General features: G+C 39.2%; 2 protein-coding genes across 2 annotated transcripts; one reads left to right on the top strand and one right to left on the bottom strand.

Annotated features, from left to right (window-relative positions):
* The first annotated feature begins 2,571 nt into the window (after positions 1–2,571).
* LOC101859499 (adenosine receptor A1-like) lies at positions 2,572–10,508 on the top strand. The gene is made up of 2 exons (XM_005104334.2): positions 2,572–5,163; positions 9,531–10,508. The coding sequence occupies exons 1-2, from the start codon at positions 4,917–4,919 to the stop codon at positions 10,331–10,333; spliced, it is 1,050 nt and encodes a 349-aa protein (XP_005104391.1). The 5' UTR covers positions 2,572–4,916; the 3' UTR covers positions 10,334–10,508.
* A 3,801-nt stretch (positions 10,509–14,309) lies between these two features.
* On the bottom strand, positions 14,310–14,955 carry LOC101859261 (spore wall protein 2-like). Its single transcript, XM_013085865.1, has 2 exons — positions 14,796–14,955; positions 14,310–14,731 (listed from the first exon to the last, which is right to left on the bottom strand). The coding sequence occupies exons 1-2, from the start codon at positions 14,953–14,955 to the stop codon at positions 14,310–14,312; spliced, it is 582 nt and encodes a 193-aa protein (XP_012941319.1).
* Between the last annotated feature and the right edge of the window lie 6,128 nt (positions 14,956–21,083).

Raw genomic sequence — 21,083 nt, 5'->3', positions numbered from 1 at the left:
TGTGTGTGTGTGCGCGCGCGCGTATATATTTTTTACTTAACATGTCTCCCCCGCTTAATATCAGTCGTACGACGCAGTGAGCTATTATCAGCTACGAGTCTCGAAAGACAAAAAAGTGACTTTCCGTGAATTTTTTTTTTTTTCAATCTATAGAGAGTTTGATGTCGTTTGCTTCATTTAAGATAAGAATAAACAACTGTAATCGACTATAGATATATATTTAAAAAAATTTATTTTGGAGGTGTCTGTGGTTTGTTGTGAGCATGGGGGACGAGGTAAAGGAATTTGGACCTTGCTAGTGTGTAGCTGTGAGATTATTTTTAGAACCATTTCCTCATGGCCATCTTTGCTTCAACCAAAGATTCTCCTCTAGTGGAGTATCTTTGCTTCAACGTTCTTCATTCGCAACTATTTGTAGATTTTGACCCCTTTTCGGGCACGACTGGTCAAAATTGTAAACAACTCTGATAGGTAAAACGGAGTAACAATAGTAACTTCTAGCTCACTTCAAGCCTGTTTACGTAAACAGCTGACTGTGTGAGCGAGCCCTACTAGCAGTTATTGTATGTTGATCATTCAGTTTTACACTTTGATTGACTTTAAAAATTCAATTTTATTGTGTTTTAGTGCTTTTAAAAGATTAATTCACCTTCCTTTAGAGCTCTCAAAAGGGACTCCTTACCAAGAGGCCACCGAGGCGGTCTATGTGCGTGTGTGTGGTGTGTTTGTATGTGTGTGTTTGTGTGTGTGTGTGTGTGTGTGTGTGTGTGTGTGTGTGTGCTCTCGTGTGTTTATGGTGCTATAGCAAACGTATAATTAGGTAGCGTAAACACGGCACGTAGGCCGACTGGCGGCCTTCCAAGGGTGTGGTTTCGGTAAAATAGGCTAATTCAGATCTCTGTTTCTTTGTTCTTTTGCAAAAAGATAAAACACCAAATGCTTTGAAAAATCCAGACTTTCTTCATTACAATAGTGGAAGTTGTTTGTATTTCCGATTATTTGGAGCTAGAGAACTGCCGTGGAAAGGGAAGCCCCTCGCGATCGGAATGCGAGGTCGGTCGGCCCGTTCAAAATTGACTCCCTGTATTCGAATGCTTTGCAGAAAGATTGATGATTAAATACCGCCCTTTCGTTGGCGGCCAACTATACAGCTTTGAGCGTGGTTTCCCGTGATTGCTATTTGTTTTTGATTGATTGGGTAGATGTTTTACGGCACTATCGAAACAATTTTGGTCATTTAAGCGCCATCAGGTTTCACCGCTACAAAATCAGACGTGTTTTTAATAAAGAGTCTTTCCGAGCTCGCAACCGCAAACGATCACATTATTTCTATCATGCTAAAAGGACGAACAAACATAAAAAAAATTTTTTTGTAAATATGGAAAAGGCTTATTTACATTTGTATATACAATACACATTTCAGTGTATGTATATATACACCGTATGTATATATACACCGACAACGACAACTATATATTTTCACATTTTATTAAACAGTCCAATTTCTTTTATAAAACTTAAAATTCTTCTAGGTTCTATGATGTTAAAAAGGGTCTTAATATCTTTACATTTAAAGTATTTATCACGGACATAATTAAAGTCGACACGATTGCTATTTGTGGCCTTTGGCGTTTGGATAGAAAACTTTGGGAAAAAAAGCGTCTAAGTTGTCAAAGATCATTGTTAACACGAAATGTGTAAAATACCAGCTAAAAAAGATCAAAAGAAAGAACAGTTCTTTTTCTATTAGAATAAAGTCATCGGCTTGGAATCATTTTGCATTAATCCTTCCGCAAAGCTCCGGGGAGCACTCAGTATACCACAGTTAAGTAGAGAGCCGTTTCGCTCGCCGGGGGGACCGATGCGGCGCCGGCCGAGACATCGCTCGGGCTTTTTATTGAAATAAAGACAGATCATCGTGTTTGAGGCAAATAAAATACTGATTTGCAATGATCTCACAGTCTTGAAAAAATTAGGCTTCAATTCATATTTATAATGATTGTACTCTGTTAATGTAGAGATGGTCGGTGCACTTGGTACTCTTTTATTTTTCCGTCAATCATGGGGTTGCAGACAGTTAGCGACTTCAGCAATAATAATAATATGTTAAATAGAAACAGCAGCCATTCTCTTAAACATTGACTGAGAGGTAAAAGTACTGGTACCAAAATTCTCAGGAGACATAGGCCTTTCATATGAAACAGATGAATTTGACAGACAGCTACTTTGAAAATATAGTATTTGGTACCTAGTATAATGTTAATATTTTTTTGCATTTGACGTGAAGTCCATTCTCGTGAAAATTGTGCTTTGTCCATAAGTTCTTTCTCTGTAAATGAATTGTTATTTACTTATATATGTTACCTTGTAGTGGCATTGCCAAGATAACTGCTAAATTTCAAGTCTCTATCTAAATTCTAAGACCCCCATAGCTATGAAAATATTTATGTTGCTCAACTTCGGAGGCCATTTTCTCCTTTTCGTGTTTCCTCACCTCGCAAAATTAAAAGTTCTGTATTTTCGTCAAATAAGGTCATATTTACTTCATTCTTGTTTTAAATTGTAAGGAAAAGGTGATAGTTAAAAAAAAAAATATGAACCCAGTTTTGAAATTCCCTTCATATGACTGATATTGACCGGTAGGGACAATACTAGCTTGGCCCTCTTTCGATGAAATGAATGATTGGTGCATTTCTTCAACCGAAAGTCATTGGCGTTTATATTTACGCTCTACTGGAATGGGGCAATAAATCTTGAAATATGCAAAAAATTAGAAGGTCTAGATCTATAGATGAGTACGTGAGCCATACGCGTCGGTATATATCAGCGGCCATAAGGCGTTTCTCAAAATTAAATGAGACCAAGTTAAACAACTTTTCAGTCAAGACTTAGTGAAACTTTCCAACAGTAACTTCCCTTGGTTTTACTTCCTTTTTCTTGTTTTGTCGGCGGGAATCGGAAGGTCAAACATCATGCACTCTGGCGATATTAATTTTATATAATCATTTTTGGTCAACAAGAGAACAAAATCTTACAGCCTGTAACATAAAACCATAGAGTTACTCCATTTTAAACTAGAGTCCGTACGAGTTCACGTGACACGGAAACGTTTGAGTTTGTTGGCGGCCAATTTTTGTGGGGCTAAAAAGTTTGTTTACATGTGAGTGGGCGTGTCTCTGCTCTTACGAGTTTTATTTGATTCTAACGTTGTGTATTAATCCAAAGTTATTCTCTTAAAGGTACAAGCATTTAAAACCTCTAATCCCTTTCTGGATTAACGTCTTATTTGTTCCAATCAAGTATACGTTGTATACACAGCCGCTTGGAGCTGTGATTAGAAAGCAAAGTTGTTTGAAGTTCCCGTCCATATTGCAGGAACTAGTGGAGATTGTTTCAGAGCTCTGTAACGATTGTGTTCAATTACATTAGAGAAACGGATAGACATGATACCTGTGCCAGGAGCACTTGATTTTTAAAACTTTACTGTCATAACCAGAAGTTATAACCCTGTTGAAAGGGGGTGTGATGTTGCAAGACATAATCAATCAATATACATTTATACTTGTGTGTCAAGGGAGACAATAGATAAATAAACAAACACGATCGCTGCTATGACAATAGAACCACCGCTGTCCTGTATGCTGAGTTTTACTTTTTGTTGTAGAGATCTAGAACAGAGTTAAACAATATGTGAAGGGTGCTGACTAAATGAGTTACTTCTCGGATTCGAGCCCTATGGAAATCGTTACATCACGCTTATAGGTGAAGTTTTTACAATTTATAACTAGGAAATAATATAAGGCATGTTTTACTTAAAGAATATGACATATATAGAAAATCTGCAAATTTGGCCCTGGTGTTGATTTTGGGCTAATATCTCCATTTGTGGATTATGAGAAGTAACTTATTTTGTCAGCACGCCTCACATATAGCCTCTTTTACCAGACATGTCATGAGAGTCGGAATTCTAAGTAAGGTACCGCTATTTTTTCCAAATGGAGAGTAAAAGTGATTCGTTTCAATGAAACAGTCCATCTTTTACAACAACTGTTAATTTTGTTACTTCGCGCCATTTTAACACCTGTCTTACTACTACAGTCGAGTAGACACGGCATCGATGTGTCGTAAAAACACATAATAAAAAAAAAATTAGAGCAGTGCAACAAAGCAAGTTCTCACAAATTTATCTCGCGAGAGTCTGTTTACACGAGTGGAAATATCATTGTTAGACAAATAATTATAATGAAAAAATGAGCTCAAATCGACGAGTGTCTGCCATTATGACTATTGGTCGATTTATCTACTGACAAAAAAAAATTAACTCGTCCATCAATCTGCAGGTTTCTAAAGGTCAACTCATGATAGTTGCATAAAAAAAAAAGGCACAGCCAGACGAAACAAAACGTTGTATTTTGAATCACTAAGATGACTGTGAAATTTTAAAGCTTTACCATTCTGTGCTGAATGTTTACTAAAATAATTAAAATAATGGGGTGATTATATAAAGATTGTAAAGCTATGGGAGTTTGCTTTCAGCGGGAACTAGGAGTATACAAATGCTGTCTTTTATTATACTGATTTTCTGTGTAGCTGAACAAATCCAATTACACAAAAAAGGATACATAGCCTGTCTTTTAAGAAATAATTATATAACATAAACTTCATTATAACATTTAATACATCTTGTTATGCAACGTTATTGGTATAATCGACATCTTAATCAAAATTAGCTGCTATAATGTTTGAGCGTTTTGCAGGAGCACAAAGAGAGAACGATGCTACATGATGGTTCTTTGTCTTTGATTAAGTCTTGATTTCCTGATCCTGTGTGCTGAGCGTATAAATCAAAGTCTCTCCCTGAAATAGGAGAGTAGCTTGGCACAAAAGTAACCATCGTCGAGTCTCTCCTACCCAGAATGTCGTTCTCAAACCTGTGGGTAAACAATTCGACAGACTCTCGCGACGACAGCGTGCCTATAACGGCGTCGCCTTCTCCTTTACATTATGACATCGTGAGCGACGAGCAGTGGTACATTGTCCAAGTGGTCAACGGGGTGGTCCTTTGTGGTCTCGTCAGTCTGTTCGGCGTGGTCTCCAACATCATCAACATCGTGGTGTTTGCCAAGCAAGGCTTTCAAGACAGCATGAACATTAGCCTCATGGGTGAGATGAAAATAATCAAATCTACTGTTACTTACAACTATAGTGTAGTAAAAAATTCGTGACGCAATTTGTCAAATATTTCCTAAATTATCGAACATAGAGTCTGTGGATTTTGCGCAATGACCGGTATCAATTTATCTTAACAGATCAATAATTTCGTATGCACCTGTTAGCTGTATTCTAGAAAATTCTTATATAGATAATACTAATAAAAATCCAAGTAGATAGTTTCTACATGTTTTAAAAGGTTTGCAGCTGGGGAAATATAGTTCTTACAAACAAGTCCATCATTTTTTCTTCTAATTGTGACATTATGCTTATTAAACACGCGTTTTGAGAACTTTTAGAGCAGAAATGTGTTCACTATAAAATTAATTTATTGTAACAAATGTTGCCACAAAAAAGTGTCTTTGGTGAGCTGTGACGTAAGCTATAATTATGCGTGTACAAAATGTGTGTGAGAAGTGGGAAGTGCTGTGAACCATCCCATTTACCGCGTGACGGAGATTTATAGTATTTTATATAAATTCATGAAGAAAAGTTTTTAAAAAAAAGTGTAGCATCAATCATTGAGGAAAAATATGCTTAAGTTAGGACACAGTGATACGTAAAAACAGAACAAACAAACAAACATAAAAAACAACAACAAAAATCGTTGTAGTCTAGGCACTCTCCTTTGTTCAACTTCTGACAACAACGTTTTCCCTGTCTTTACGGAGGATATTGCAATTTTTGTTTTGATATGCTTTGTGGCAAAATAGGTGTTCTGTTGAAAAAGTCAACAATAGTAATGTAATTGTATGTAATTGTAGATACCATGCGCCTTCGTCCACGCAGTTAAGATAATTTAGGAGGCAGACTGCTTTGACCCTGCCTGTCGAGGTCAACCTGGGCTGATACGGATACAACGTCCAAGCAAGAAGACAAAGGTTCTTGTTTGTTTTGTAAGAGTTTTACGATGCTGACAACTGCGTAAATTCATACGAGCGTGTGAAACGCTAATTGGTTGCATTCACAACAGTTCAGAGCACGGCTTGCTTTTTTGTCAATATTTCGATTGAAACGTTAAAAATCTGACGAAAAATCTTCGTTTTAAAATAACGTATCATAGTATTATAGAAACGGTATTTACAGTTTATTGTTAAGACCAGTGTCCTTTATAAAATCAAGAATTCTGTCAGGAACAAAGACGGAGAATAGATCTAATTTTTTGCATTTAAAATAATTCCTTCGGGTCTCTCCAAAGTCTGGATATTCTGTTAAAATGTGTCTAATAGTGAAATCTGTGTCGCATCCGACACAGAACGGTTTCTCATCTCCCTGAAGGAGGTATTTATGTGTCATGGAGGTGTGCCCATATTCGTGGACAAATTTTGAGAAGGATGTTGTGAAGTTTACTGTTTATTTTAGTTCTCCAATGAGAAACGCTACAAAGACTACGAACATACTTAGAACCCATCCAGGACCCTCTAAAATTCGCAAATCGTCATCGAAGAAGTGTGGAAGACGCCATTTTACTATTTCTTGACAACATATAGACTCTTAGACAAGACAGGAGTATACTGTAGGATCCTGTTTGTTGATTTTTGGTCAGCTTTTAATACTATCCACCCAGCTATCCTTTTAAAGAAATTAGAAAACATAGGTGTTATCATCAATTTAAAATCAAGGATAGGCAATTTTCTTACCAACAGAATCCAGTATGTAAAATTAAAACATTCGTCATCGACATACTTCACAACAAATACAAGGGCCCCTCAAGGACGTGTGTTGTCACCAGTTTTATTCCCACTATACACGAACGACTGCCAAATAAGCAACAGTAACATCAAGTTGAAATAATTTGTCGATGATTCAATCTTAATAATTGGGCTCATTCAGGCTGACCATAACGAAACCGCTAACCGGAATTTTGTACATAACTTTTCTGAAGGGTGTGAAAGTAAGGTGCTTTTAAATGTAAAAAAGACTAAAGAACTTTTTGATTAAAAATAAAAAAGCTGCTCCTGTAGACACAAGAAATTAAATGTGAAAACATCGAGCAAGTGTCAGACTAATACAGACTTCATCAAAAGTTAAGGACCACCTTGACAGACAGTCCTAATTTAAAAAAAATAAATCTGAACAATAGAAAGCAAGGAATGTTTCAACATTTTAGTCTGAAAGTGTTAATGGGTTACCAATGCGCACTGCAAAGCTTCCTAAAGGACCAAAACCACCACGTGTAGCACGGAAATCCTCGGGCAATTATAGCTAAATTTGCTGTTTTTTATCGACTTGTGTGCGACAGCACGGACATTTCTCAGTTAAAATTTCTGGTTCTTGTATTTATAAGACGTACGGCCTCGAACTTTGCTCAGTTTAGTGGCAATATAAGCCGCCGTTTCCGCAAAATCCAGTATCGCATCAACATACCTCCAAGATGATAGCTGAGAGACTTTGATCATGCCAGATCTATTGCATGGCTGCAGGATGGAGTTGGAGCCCGAGAAGTTGCCAGAAGGCTTGCAGTGTCACACTGTCATTGTCCACCTGAGACTGTACCATCACGCCACTGGATCCGTCCAAGAACGCAAAAGTGCAGGTCGACCAAAGAAAACCACACAGAGTGTTTCCAAATGGCCCTTAACTTTTGTTGAAGTCTGTATAAGTATTAGTGTGTTACAACAGACAACAAACTCAACTGGCGCGTCCACACTTCTCTCTTGCATAAAAAAGTGAACTATAGACTATTTTGTCTAAGAAAGCTCATGTGTTTTAAAGTTGATAAAACATTGATGTCCATATTCTATCATTCATTCAACCATGGAAAGTATGACCAATTTTTGATGAACAGCATGGGCCATGAGCACAAGGCAACAAGATAAAGAACAATTAAATCAATTAATACGGAAAGCATGTAAAATTTCAGCATCTACATTCCCTACTTGGATGAGTTTTTACATATCAGCTTGCGCTAAAAAAAAATAATTCAATCTTTTTAGACAACAAACATCCCTTGTTTCCTCAAATAAAAATATCAGTCGGAAGTAAAAGACCTAGGCTTCTGGTCTGTACCAAACAAAGATAGAGAAGGTCATTTTTACCGTCATCCAACAAAATTCTTCCATTTTAAACATCATGTATAAGTATTCATACGATCTTACAGCAGGCATCAGAATAACATTGGTGTGTATCTGGCTTAAGATTATTATTATTTATATTGCTGCTCATTTATATTATGCATGTGATTGTAAACCTGCGTGTGTGTGCATTTTATTGTGTGTGTGTGTGTGTGTGTGTGTATGTGTGTGTATGTGTGTGTATGTGTTATGTGTGTGTGTGTGTGTGTGTGTGTGTGTGTGTGTGTGTGTGTGTGTGTGTATGCACGCGCGCACATGGTGCAACACCAAACCAAAGTGCCAGGATCTGGACATTAAAGATGTATCTTTTCTTATTTCATCTTATGAGTCTCCCACAGGAATTATTAGGAATTAGTAGGGACCAGACCGCTCCGGTAATAATTGATTGAGTATACAACAAATACCTGCATAGGGAGATTAAAAAAGGAGTGTGTTATGTCCCCACACTTCTTTAACCTATATAGTGAAACTATCCTCAGAAATATAAAATGCCCAGGTCTCAAAGTGAATGGCGAAATTAAACAAAATAAAAAAGGCAAATTCAGAAGAAAGACCTTCAATCGCTTCTAGATATTGTTGTAACGGAAAGTGAAAGTGTAGGGCTATTGTTAAATGTAATATATAATATATGATACCAAACATTTCACTGAAACAAAACAAAGAATTACCATTATAAAGATACTTTCAAATTAAATGAGCCCAACATCTCAATGACTTCATAATAAATGTTATGAAATACTTTGTATGGTCAACCCTTCTCTACGGCTGTGACTGCTGGACAATCGCGAAGACAGTGGAAGAAATAAAAGCAACAATAGACATGTTTTTTTTAGGAGACCGCTGAGAACTTGGAGTAGGGAGATATCAAATAAGGCAGTACTTGAAGAAGCCTATGTGGGCTTCTCGCTGGTTAAAACAATCAGGAAAAGGCAAATGTAGTTTTTAGGACGCTTGGATGGATAAAAGTCTAAAGTCCTTGAACATTTATATCTCACTTGCAAAATTGAAAGCAAGCGATGCAGGGGTAGACCCAGAGCAACCTACTTGGAGAGCCTAAACAGATGGGTGACTTGGAAAGATCAGGATAAGGTAACTTTTTGTAAAACACCCGAGCAAGGGAATGAATGGAGAACCATGATCGTCAATGTTTGTCGCAGATGATAATGGTGACTTACTGAAAAAAGGAGGGAATGAACATAACTATGTATTAATTTTTTCCACCACGTAAACTATTTATCATTTCAGGGCTCTCTGTGTCTGACCTGTGCTCTCTGGTGGCCATGATGTGGATAAGCATCTGCGTGAACCCGCTGTTCTACCTCTCTGAGCTGCCCTTTGACCCCAGGAATATCATGCTCCCTACAGGAGCCATACCTCGTTACCTCTTTGTCAAAATCTCCACTTTCATCACCGCCTTTATCACCTTCGAGCGATGTTTGTGTATCGCTGTTCCTCTGAAGGTGAAGGCGATCATCACACCGGTAAGAACAAAGATAATCATTATCTCCATCTACATCACCATGTCGATTTTACTTATTCCCTTCTGCCTTGGAAACAGACTTGAGTGGGTTTTCGATTTCACGGTGAATGCTACTGTATTAAAAACTACGTACACGGCCGAGAGAGAACTGCTGGAAGCCATTACGTATCTCACCCAAGGCGTATTTACTACGACGCTTTCTTTCGTCTTCGTCATCTGCTGTACCATCGTGCTTGTCGTCAAACTCAATAGTAAAACAAAATGGCGGCAGGCTACTGCTGTCAAGGGTGACCGTGCAGCGGCAGGAGTTGGGGTCAAGGATCAAAAGGTTGTCAAAATGGTGACCTTCATTGCTGTCATTTTCATCGTCTGTTCCTTACCTTCTACGCTCCTGTTTTTCTATATGCTGTTTGACTCAGATTTCCGAGTTGATGGCGCCTATCCGAATCTCTATTCTGTCATTTGGTCTTCATCATTCCTAACAGAAACTGTCAACTCTAGCGTGAACATATTTGTGTATCTGCAAATGAGTTCGAAATACCGAGCAGTGTTTTTAAAACATTTTTGAACCAGCAGGAAAAATAGCCTTTCACCTAAAGAGGAAAATGTTTTCTCTTTAATAACTGACGAAGAAATAAAATACATATTTAAGATCAGATCAGATAATATGTTTATTGTCCTAACGCTGGCACATGTGTATGGTGTTCCACTGCTCGCACGCACGCATACACACACTAACACACACACACACACACACACACACACACACACACACACACACACACACAAACAAACACACACACACACACACAGACACACACACACACACACTCTCTCTCTCCCTCCCTCTCCCTCTCTTTCTCTCTTTCTCTCTCTCTCTCTCCCGTTCCCTCTCCTTCTCTCTCTCTCTCTCTCTCTCTCTCTCTCTCTCTCTCTCTCCCCCTCTCTCTCTCTCTCTACCACTTCTGGTCTAAGGTGTGATTTCCTTCACCAACATGCCACTTTAGCCCTGGATTCGATCTAGACAGATATGTGTAGTGGCCTACTACACTCAATCGGTTATGACCGGTTCGTAAAACTGGTCTTTGGTCAATCTCCGTTATAAGGCAAGATTTCTTGCCGTCTGATTGGGAGTATACCTCCAGGGTTGCCCTGACACCAGGTCCGAGCGGTGTCCCCTTTTTGGACGTGGTGGCGGGTGGGGACCCCTGGAGATGAACAAATGTGATAAAACCTATGGATAACAAATACCCCCCCCCCCCCCCCCCAAGAAAAACACACCCCCCAGTTCCCAGCAAGTATTTTTCAGGAGGAATGAGTGCGAATCCTGGCCAGGTTAAACGAAAAAAAAACTTAGGGGAGAAAATATGAGCGTCTGGGACCTACCTAAACGGACGACGCTAGGATGGTCATCTTACCTGGTGATCTCCTCAGCTGAACTAACAAAAAACAGTAACATTGCTAAGCGTCTTTGCCACAGGTCAAGCATTTAGAGCACGCAGCATCTCAAGACCAAAGAAAGTCTCCCCTCATGGGTCTTGTGACTTCTTTGCGGATCTTGCCAACGTGGCCGACTTCTTTTTGATACGGAAATGTAGGTCATTCGAGGGCAACCCTGTAAATGTTGAGCCTCATAGGAGTCTCAATACTTCCAGGGATGTTGTAAAGAAGCGTGACCTGGACTGCTGTACGGAAGGTGTCACCCACTCTCGTTCTGTCATAGTGTGGCAAGATGGAAAGGAAATCCACACCAACATTTGGACATTAGTTTTTGATTGTCCAAGACCTTCGACAAAACTGTCCCTTGAACACGTAGAACTCGAGGTTAAATTGTATATACCAAACCTGGTGTGTTGCTTTAATTGTCAGCACTTCGGACATAAAAAACTAAAATGCGGGCGAAATTATGTTTTCCCTCACTGTGGTAAGGAGGGTCACTCAGAGGAATCCTGCTCGTCAGTTCCCCGGTTCCCAAATTGTCAGCAAGGAGAACATTCAGCAAATTCAAAGAACTTTTCCAAATATTCACATGAAAAGACCATCTTGACCCACCGAGCAAAGTTCGCAGATACTTTTGCCCAGGCTAAGGGCGACCACATAGAGAAAGTCGTTCACTCACGCTCACGTAAGCGCACTGCCCGAGGCAATGAGATGAAAAGGATCCCCTAATGAAAACCGTTGCGTCCCACATACATAAAGCTGCCTGCTGTCATTGAGGACGCGCCAGTGAGGAGCGGCACTGACGTTTCTCGTGGAATCCAAACTACGTTCTTTCCAAGGTCGCCCAAAGCTGTCTGTGGCCTTGTTTTCACGTTACCGCTGTACCCAAGCAGTGGAACTACTTAAGCCTACAGTTTGATGTAGCAAATGATTCAAACATGGACACTGATGCGCTCATATCATCAGTGTACGTTAGAACTTCCATTTGGGACAAACGTAACAAAGTCCACATTGTGTGTATGTATTTTTTCTTGTTAGGATACGAATACAGTGATATTGAATGCAGTTCATTTAACACTAAATGACATTATGATGATAACGATGATGATGATGGTGATGATGATGACGATTATAGAACCGCGAACTTTCCACCAGCCCCATCTCTCTCTCTCTCTCTCTCTCTCTCTCTCTCTCTCTCTCTCTCCCTCACTTTCTCTCTTAACTTTTCCAGTGTGATCTAGTTATAGACTAAAGAGTTCTGGGCGAAATATGAGGTAAACATGTCTCTCATGCTTATAGCATTATTAATGGGTCTACCAGCAAGCTCCCATGTCACATCCGATCACGGGAATGACACCTTTAGTAAGATTTTGGGCAACGCCTTCCCTCTCTGTGAGGAACGCATACATTTGATGATAAACGGCCGCGTGTAACAGCGTTCTGTATGTTGGGTCAGGCAGGCCCTTTCCAAAGCTTAAATGGCTGACAGAGCGGCTGATAAAAGTACGACCTCGAGAGGCTGTCTCTGTGTGGTCGACCTGAGGCAGCCGTCTTTTCGATGGGATTAGGCCCCCTGCAGATATACGTCCCAAACTTCCGGTTCGGAATGGTAAGGAAAACCTGGCGGCAGAACCGCATACGTGAACGAAAAACTGCTAGAAAAAAGATAAACCGGGAGGCCGAAGCGGCGGTTTCAACATGGGGATTTTCTGAATACAGTTCAACGCTTTCCGTTGATGACAGCCGTTGTGTAACGTTGCGGCGCATTTCTTGTCACTGCCAATATCTTCAAAATGATTTAACGCACATAAAATCTGATTACGTATTTTAAAAGAGCGACTTAATTATAAGGCAAAATCCGAGCAGAGTTTGTGTTTTTTCAATAAGTAAAGAGAAACCAAATTCTTCCCCATAAGCAGCAGATAAACTGCAAGCAAATCGTCGTTGTCAGTACACTCGCTGTGTCTAAACCACACGTGATGTGGATGACGCACCGACTCGTCGAATGACGGTTTTGCGAGGCGGTTCAAACGACGGTTTCCAGTCTGGTTAAAACCGCCCGGCTGGAACGTACATATTTTTATTTAGTTTTTGTAAAGTTTAACGGCTCTTGCAATTGCATAAGGTCATATGAGCGCCAAGGGGGGGGGGGGGGATGTCAACAGAGAATTTCAAACGGGGAATCTGGCTAACGGCCCGTGTCCACTGCGACCCGATTCCGTCCGTCTCTCGGAAAGTCGGTAGTTGAAATGGAGCACCGTTTATTTACTAAAACATTAGGGAAAAGTCCGTTTGGCTGTGTCAACAGACACGACGCGACACAACCAGACAAAAGACGTGTCTGTTGGAAAGCCGCTTGCACAATTTTAGCCGGGTAGGGTTGTGACTCGTGAGCCATGAGCCCCGCCGGAGCTAAAATAAATTTCTAATTTTGAGTGTAGAATTAAAATTTTAATGTGATATCCGTAATCAGCGCCTCAATATTACCAAAGTCTACTAGCAAACAACCTGGTTTAAATGCATAATATTAACAATTTTACCAATTTTCCTTTAAAACCCCCATTTATTTATTATTTCTGCCTTGAGTTCATTGACCTCGACTATTTATAGCCCTGTACAGAGGACACAGCCTTGGGACACAGTGTGTGGAATAATACGGCCAGTAGGCCAACAGACTAGACGTGTCTTGTCCGAACTGGTGGACACACAAGACAGAAACGACCCGACCGATTTTCTTCCTCCCGACAAAAGATCGGGCCTTGTCCGTCTCAGTGATCCTATGGGGTTACTCTGCTCACCTCTCTAGCCTCAACAGCACAAAGTCTGCTTCGACTATGAAGGCACCCCAGAAATAGCAAATCACAAGAGAATCACAAACATACAAAAGAAGTATAGGAAAAATGGGGATAGTATAAAAGATGAGGAAAGAAAAAAGCAACATGTTTTTATCCCTCATTTGGAAATGGCCTAAATACAAGAACGTACATGTGTATGGCCCCTTAGATCCAACACAGAAGTCATACGCTGGCGCTGCCGAGGCAGGCTCCAGACCAGCTGACACCGAAACAAAGATAGGACACAAAATACGTCCACCAACAAACATGTTAATTTGAAAAAAGCCACGAAAACCAAGAGGAGGACATGGAGTCCTCCCTCAACTCATCACCTCCAAAATCTCTTTCATCTTCATTTTCATCCTCACCACCCACGTTATCTTTACCTTCATCCTCACCATAATCCTCATCTCCACCACCGTCTTCATTCTCCCACTCATTCTTATCCTCACCACTATCTTTATCTTCACAACCATCCTGATCTTCACCGCAATCTTCATCTCCACAGCCATCATCATCCTCACCACCATCCTCATCTTCACCACCATATTTATCTTCACAACCATCTTTATCTCCACAACCATCATCATCCTCACCACCATCCTCATCTTCATCACCATATTTATCTTCACAATCATCTTTATCTCCACAACCATCCTCATCCTCACCAACATCCTCATCTTCATCACCAGCTTTATGTTCACAACCATTTTTATCTTCTCAATATCTTTATCTTCACAACCACCTCATCTTCACCGCAATCTTTATCTCCACAACCATCCTCATCCTCACCCCCTTCGTCTTTCTTCCCAACGACATGTACATCTTCATCCTCAACGACCTCTTCATTGCATTCAACTTCCTCCTTTTCAGCCTCTACCCCTCTCCAGGTCACCAGTCCTCCCTCAACTGTCATTTCACAACAATAAAAATCTTTAAGCCATAAAAGCTCTAAAAATAAAAAGAAGTCAGTGAAATGCCGGTTCTTCAGTGGAAGATATTTTGTGGTTCGCGTGAAAACCAGCTCTACATTCTTTTGACCTCGGACATCGCACATGCTATCTACCTACAAACCAACAACAACAGCAACAAAATTACCAACATCCGAATTTACATTTTAAAGCTGATCAAACTTAGAACCGAGTCCACACCGACTACCAACCTGCCTCTGGGGGAAACTTCAAACATTACACAGACAAATGCACATAAATTCAAGATTTCAAGCAATTGCGGTCAGAGTTACTCTACGTTGATCAGTAACTATCTGTCCTAGTGTACATTCCTCAAGATAAACTTTTGTATTTAAAAAAAATGATCAAACCTCAGAAAACAGCTCCTTCCACCTTTCATAGTCGATTTTAATGCTCATAGCCTTCTTTTGGGAAATAAAGCAAATTATATTAAAAGTAAAATCTTAGAAGATTTCTTAAAAAAACCCAAAACCAAACAACGCCAGTATTTTAAAAGACATTTCCCCAACACTTCGACATTGAAATAAACTTCTCATGTATAGGTTTAACCCTTTGTGATCCAGATCTAATTCCAGACTTTCAATAGTCAGTCTTGTTTTGTTAAAGTGCATCTCCGAAAAGACCGAGCTGTGGGAAATTGGTGCAAAGTGCTTTTCGAAAGGACACAACGTCGGACCAAGCTGTGGTACTCTAGGAATCTTTTCGGGAAGGGAAAGATAGGCACCGTATTTAAACAAAACCCCACAAAATGATGAAACTGGAGGTGTGGTAATGAATTATGATAACGATAATGGGAATTTATAAAGCCTAATTCTAAGATGGCTTTAAGCTCTTCACAGTGTAGAATTATTATTCAATACAATTGTTAACGAATTAAAAGACAGAAAATGTTCAATGTGAATCTGAGACCCTTATAAAAATCCCTTAACACACACCGACCATCAATGATATATTTATAGAGGCACCAGCCATCCATGCCCAGGTGCTGTTTTGCCTTCTCAACTCTCTCTCTCTCTCTCTCTCTCACACACACACACACACACACACACACACACACACACACACACACACACACGCTTGAGTGTCCGTGAAAACTGACACATCATTTTTTTTGGTACCTGTGATCAACATTCCTGCATGTGGTTGAATGATGCATTTGATGTAAATGTACATTTTGTCAGCTTTACTTCTCCTTTCATATTGCATTTTAATGAGAGTAATATATATGATTAAAAATTTTTAATGTATACCTGCATGTGTTTTTATGGTCCTGTACAGCCAAGGAAAATTTCCCTCTGGGATAATAAAGTACTATCTTATCTTATCTTATCTTATTATTCAGTGAATTCCAAACAGAAATATGATTTTAATGGGTATCAAAGGCGGTGGGGGAAAAGATAAAGAAATATAAAACAATTGTCTACTTACTTTTACTTTTTCATCCTCTGTTGCCGTTAAGTGTCGAGGGGAGATGCAGTTTCCTATGGTAGGCCAGCTCTGCAGCTCTTTCAGTTGTGATGTTGTGTTTTCTTAGGGTTTCCTTGACACCCTCAATCTATCTTTTTCGTGGCCTTCCTCTTCCTTTATAGCCTGAATGTTTGGTGTTGTAGGCTCTCGAGGCTGTCTGGTCAGGTGACGTGCGTAACAGGTGGCCAAACTATTTTATTTTGTCTTTCTATGTAATGCAGGCAGTGCTGATATCTGCTCTTACTTCTTCATTTCTCTGCCTGTCTCGTCTTGTGCTGTTAAGGGTTTTGCGGAGACATTTAATTTCGTATGCGGTGATTTTGCTTTCATGGGTTTTGCTTAAGGTCCAGGTCTGGCACTGTTTACATAATGTTGGTATGAATATTGAGGTTATAAGCTGTTTCTTTGTGTTCATGGAGATGTTTGGATGAGATAGGAGGGGTGCGAGCTGGTAGGTGACAGCGTTGGCTTTTTGAGTTCGCATTTCTATTTCTCTGTCTATGGACCCGTTTTCAGAAAACATGCTGCCAAGATATCTAAACTCCTTCACCTGTTTCAGTTGTTTACTATTGACATGGATGTTCAGGGACTATGGTTTCGGTTCACTTTCATAACTTCTGTTTTTGATGTGCTTATTTTCATGTTGAATTTCTCACACGTGTTGTTGAGTTCGGTAGTGTGGTTTTGGAGGCTTTGTTGGTCATGATGAATAAGACATTTGTCGTCTGCGGACAGAAATTCATTTTTGGGCTTTGGTTTGCTTCTTGCGTTATTGTGTCCATATATATTATAAACAGGAGGGGAGACAGAACGCATCCCAGTTGTACAGTTGTCTAACCAACGGAAAATGTCAATTTTCTTTTATTTCAATGTGTTGACGAGATCCCCAATTAACCACTGTGACTCACATAATTTAGAATTTCTTTGGTGTGTGTGCAATGTGAACAGTGAAGGGAAAGAATGCGCATGGAACATGAATAAAGGGTGGGCAAAATAGGAAAAGGACAAACCAGAGAATACTCGAAAATAGACACGTTTCGGAAGACGGACACGCTACGGAGACCTTTATATTACATGATTATGACACTACTGAGTTGTAGAGATCTAGAGCAGAGCCAAACAGTATGGCCCTTTTTCAGACATACCACCAGAGTCGTAATTTTAAGTAAGGTACCGCTATTTCGTCCAAAGAGAGAGGACAAGGTCCTCTTTGAAAAAATAACTGGTTACTCTGCAGTAAGAGAGGATGCAAATGAGTTAAGCAAATTTTACTTTTATTTGTGATACTTAAACAGAAGCTTGTTTTTTGTGACTCTATACTGAAACACTTTGAAACATCTAAAACGTATATGAGGGTACTTTTTGTCGATTTTTTCCTCAGCATTTAATATTATTCAACAACATATTATTGTCATGAAAAACTTCTGAGTCTAAGAGTTAGTCATTTTATCGCAGCATGGGTCCTGAAATTTTTTACATGAAGACCACAATAATATTATGTTAAGCTGAACAGCAAAAAATCTTACACAAACGTTTGTAACACCGGCGATCCTCAAGGGTGCGTTTTGTCACAGGTTTTGTATACAATAATATGCCAACGATCATAGACGTAAGGATGAAACAGCACGCTTGAATAAGTTCAGTTATGACTCCACTATTATTGGATTAGTAAATTTAGATGGAAAAGAGTATCTCGAAGAAATATATATCGCTAGACGCGTGATTCAAGCGCCTAAGTTCCTATGAATCTGACATGCAGATATAAATGTAGATAATAATATTTCTGCCATATCATGTAAGACGATGGTCTGTAACCGGCTGAAAAAAAAAATGCTTTCTTACATAAATTACTAGACATAGGCGGTTTTGACGGCCAAAATCTGCGTGATTCAACAGCCTTACTGGCAGTATGACGGCGTCTAGGTGTTTGAATCACGTTATCCAACGCCATTCGGCGAGCGCCGATGGTCGTTTATGAGTCTGAGTTATCGACAGAAGCATAATCATAATCGTTTTAGGAGGAATTATCAAGTATTCCATTCTCTTTTCAATTATTTCTGCCCAAACAGAATTTTAAGAAAATTAAGCGTGTAGTAATTTAAGTAAGAAAGATAGTTAAAGTGTATTCCTTGAAAACAGAAAGTACATGCATGTAATGTGAAATTTATGTATATCCTTCCTAACCTTCACTGTCTTTTAAAAGTTAAGATGTTAATGTTTAAAACCACGAAAATAAATTATAAAGACATTCTTTCATGAAATTTTGTGCAACAATTTTTATCTTAAAGGTATTCAATAAGGTTTTACAGGTTAGGGCAGTCATTAGGCTTCCACATTAAAAATTCACGACACACCTTCATACCACCTCATTCTATTCTTGTTCTTATTTTTACACTCAAAATTCCCCCTGACCCGTTCAAAAACTGACTGTAGAAGTAGGAACTGCCCTGGTATACTTTACAAACAAGAAAGAAAATGTGAACGTTCCTGATGTTAATGTAATACATTTTCTTGGTTTATTGACTCCTTGTGTCTGAGATTACAATGGAATAATCACGCTCCTGAGTTTCTGTAGATGTTTATATTAAAATTGATTGCTGAATTTTACGGAGATCCAAACACATTGTGGTTGAGTCTTCTGGGGCAGGACTGTTTTTGGCCTCATGGAGTTGGTAAAAAAGACCATTCATCTTAACGTTCAACTTGTACTGGATGTTTTTGTTCAATATGTATTAAAGGCAACGAACGTTTGTGACAACTGGGTCGCCTTTGTTTCAGTCAGGTCTGAATGGTCAAGAAATCAAACATCATTGGGTTGGCAGGGGGGGGAGGGAGTACACTGTCTTGCTTTCTTAAAAGCTTTCAAGATTTTCCATGAGCACGTAGACCAGACCTTTTTTCAGGGATTTTTCGATTACACAGTGTGTGCTGTCCACTTCCATTTGAGTTTGTTCTTTTTCAAGGTAACTGTGTTCAACATTTTGTCCTATCTGGTACAAATGCCACTGATTGCATCTGACAAGATAGCGTTGTGGTCTGGTAGGTACAGCTATCACTGCATATAGTGAACATTGCATATGTGAGGCAGCGTGGTGGAATCAGGGTCTCGTCAATTTTTGGGCAAGTAGATTTATTGGTATCATCGTAAAGTTTGTTCAAATGTCTTTATTTGGATGAAAAAAATATCCATTTATCTTGAATGCAAGTCGAGATATTTGCAAATGAAGGAGGTGTGGGTCACCTGTTTTCAGAGGTAAAATTAGTGAGAAAATGGCTACCAAAGACTACTTATTTCCTTAGCTTTAGAGTCCGTGGTAACTGGAAATTTTCATTTTTTAAATGCTTTTAATCAACGTTTTTCAGAAAAATCCACACATATATGAGTTCTTTAATGGGCATGAACGGTGTTGTGTCAAAAAAAAAATTTGATGAAAATTCACAAGACTGTGGAAAAATGCAAGTTTCTTCACTTTGATTATTTTGACGAGAGGCTGATTCCACCACGCTGCCTCACATATTTATTGTCAGTAGGTTCCGCAAGGATGTTACTGACACAAGAAGAGAATTCATTGGCAATCAATGGTCCTTCTCCTTCGTGCCAAATGTTTCCCATCACATCTTTTGTGACAAAATTAAACAAATATATTATATAGACAGCTAATTTGGTTCGGTTACGATAAAGTGCAGCAGATGCGTTCAACGCTGTACGCCTACTATTAAATCTGCTTCCAAATCCATGTACATTTGACACAATATGGTCTCACCCACTGGGTTGTGTGCAAGATTCTTGTAAGATTCTTTCTCCTACCTTGCAGACATAACATTCATCATTCCGAGATACATACAATAACAGATTGCTCGTTTTGAATATCTCGCTAAAGTCGTCTGGGGTCCCGATTTGACTCTTCAGATTTTCTTTGCTACTCCATATAAAGGCCTCCAAGGCTTTGAAATTTTATTCAAAATAGACTTTTGCCTGTATTTTCACAGTAGTAGTGGGAATGCAATTTCGTCAAGTTTGTCAAAGAATTACTTATCACTAAAATGCTTGTCCTCTTCTGCTCTCTGGTAATATGACAATCATAGAGCTCCCATCTCCAAGTCATATGAACTGTCTTTGGCTCAGTCACGAATTACCTCTATGTAATGGCAGATGTATGCTATCGTATTGTTTTGGATTCAAGTAGCATGTCACCGGAGATTTGTTTAAAGTGGGTGTGTAGAGCTGGAGAGTTGAAGTTGAAGGTTTGTTGAAGAGAGATTTTTCGGTGCCGGTGTGTATATGAGTTGCTTTTCACACAGAAAGGAACGCAAAAAAAACCCCCGCCAAATGTCACGATTAAAATATTTACCAATGATTGTACAGAATGTGAAATTATAAGCCCGTTTTTGCTGACAATCATAGACTTTTAAACAGTCAGTAGCTTTTGCCATAATTTATTGTTTGTATTTACATGGATAACGAGTCTGTATTGACAAATTCTTTGATTTCATCTTATCCTTTCTTAATTACACTACCAAACTTAGTGATAGATTACGCAAACTGCCTTGGCAAAATCTTCTGGCTATCTACAGGGTTCGATCTGAGCCGAAGTTAACTAAGGCG

The sequence above is a fragment of the Aplysia californica genome, unplaced genomic scaffold, assembly GCF_000002075.1.
Source record: "Aplysia californica isolate F4 #8 unplaced genomic scaffold, AplCal3.0 scaffold00415, whole genome shotgun sequence".
Taxonomy (NCBI): domain Eukaryota; kingdom Metazoa; phylum Mollusca; class Gastropoda; order Aplysiida; family Aplysiidae; genus Aplysia; species Aplysia californica.
Note: the sequence above shows the minus strand (reverse complement) of the source record. Positions and strands in the feature narration are given on the sequence as shown.

What these genes read in the sequence shown, in the direction of transcription:
- LOC101859499 (XM_005104334.2), top strand. Translation starts at nt 4,917, where the DNA reads ATGTCGTTCTCAAACCTGTGGGTAAACAATTCGACAGACTCTCGCGAC. An exon ending in CATGAACATTAGCCTCATGG is followed by an intron (nt 5,164 to 9,530) that starts GTGAGATGAAAA and finishes TTATCATTTCAG; the next exon opens with GGCTCTCTGTGTCTGACCTG.
- LOC101859261 (XM_013085865.1), bottom strand. Translation starts at nt 14,955, where the DNA reads ATGACAGTTGAGGGAGGACTGGTGACCTGGAGAGGGGTAGAGGCTGAA. An exon ending in TTGTGGAGATAAAGATTGCG is followed by an intron (nt 14,732 to 14,795) that starts GTGAAGATGAGG and finishes GTGAACATAAAG; the next exon opens with CTGGTGATGAAGATGAGGAT.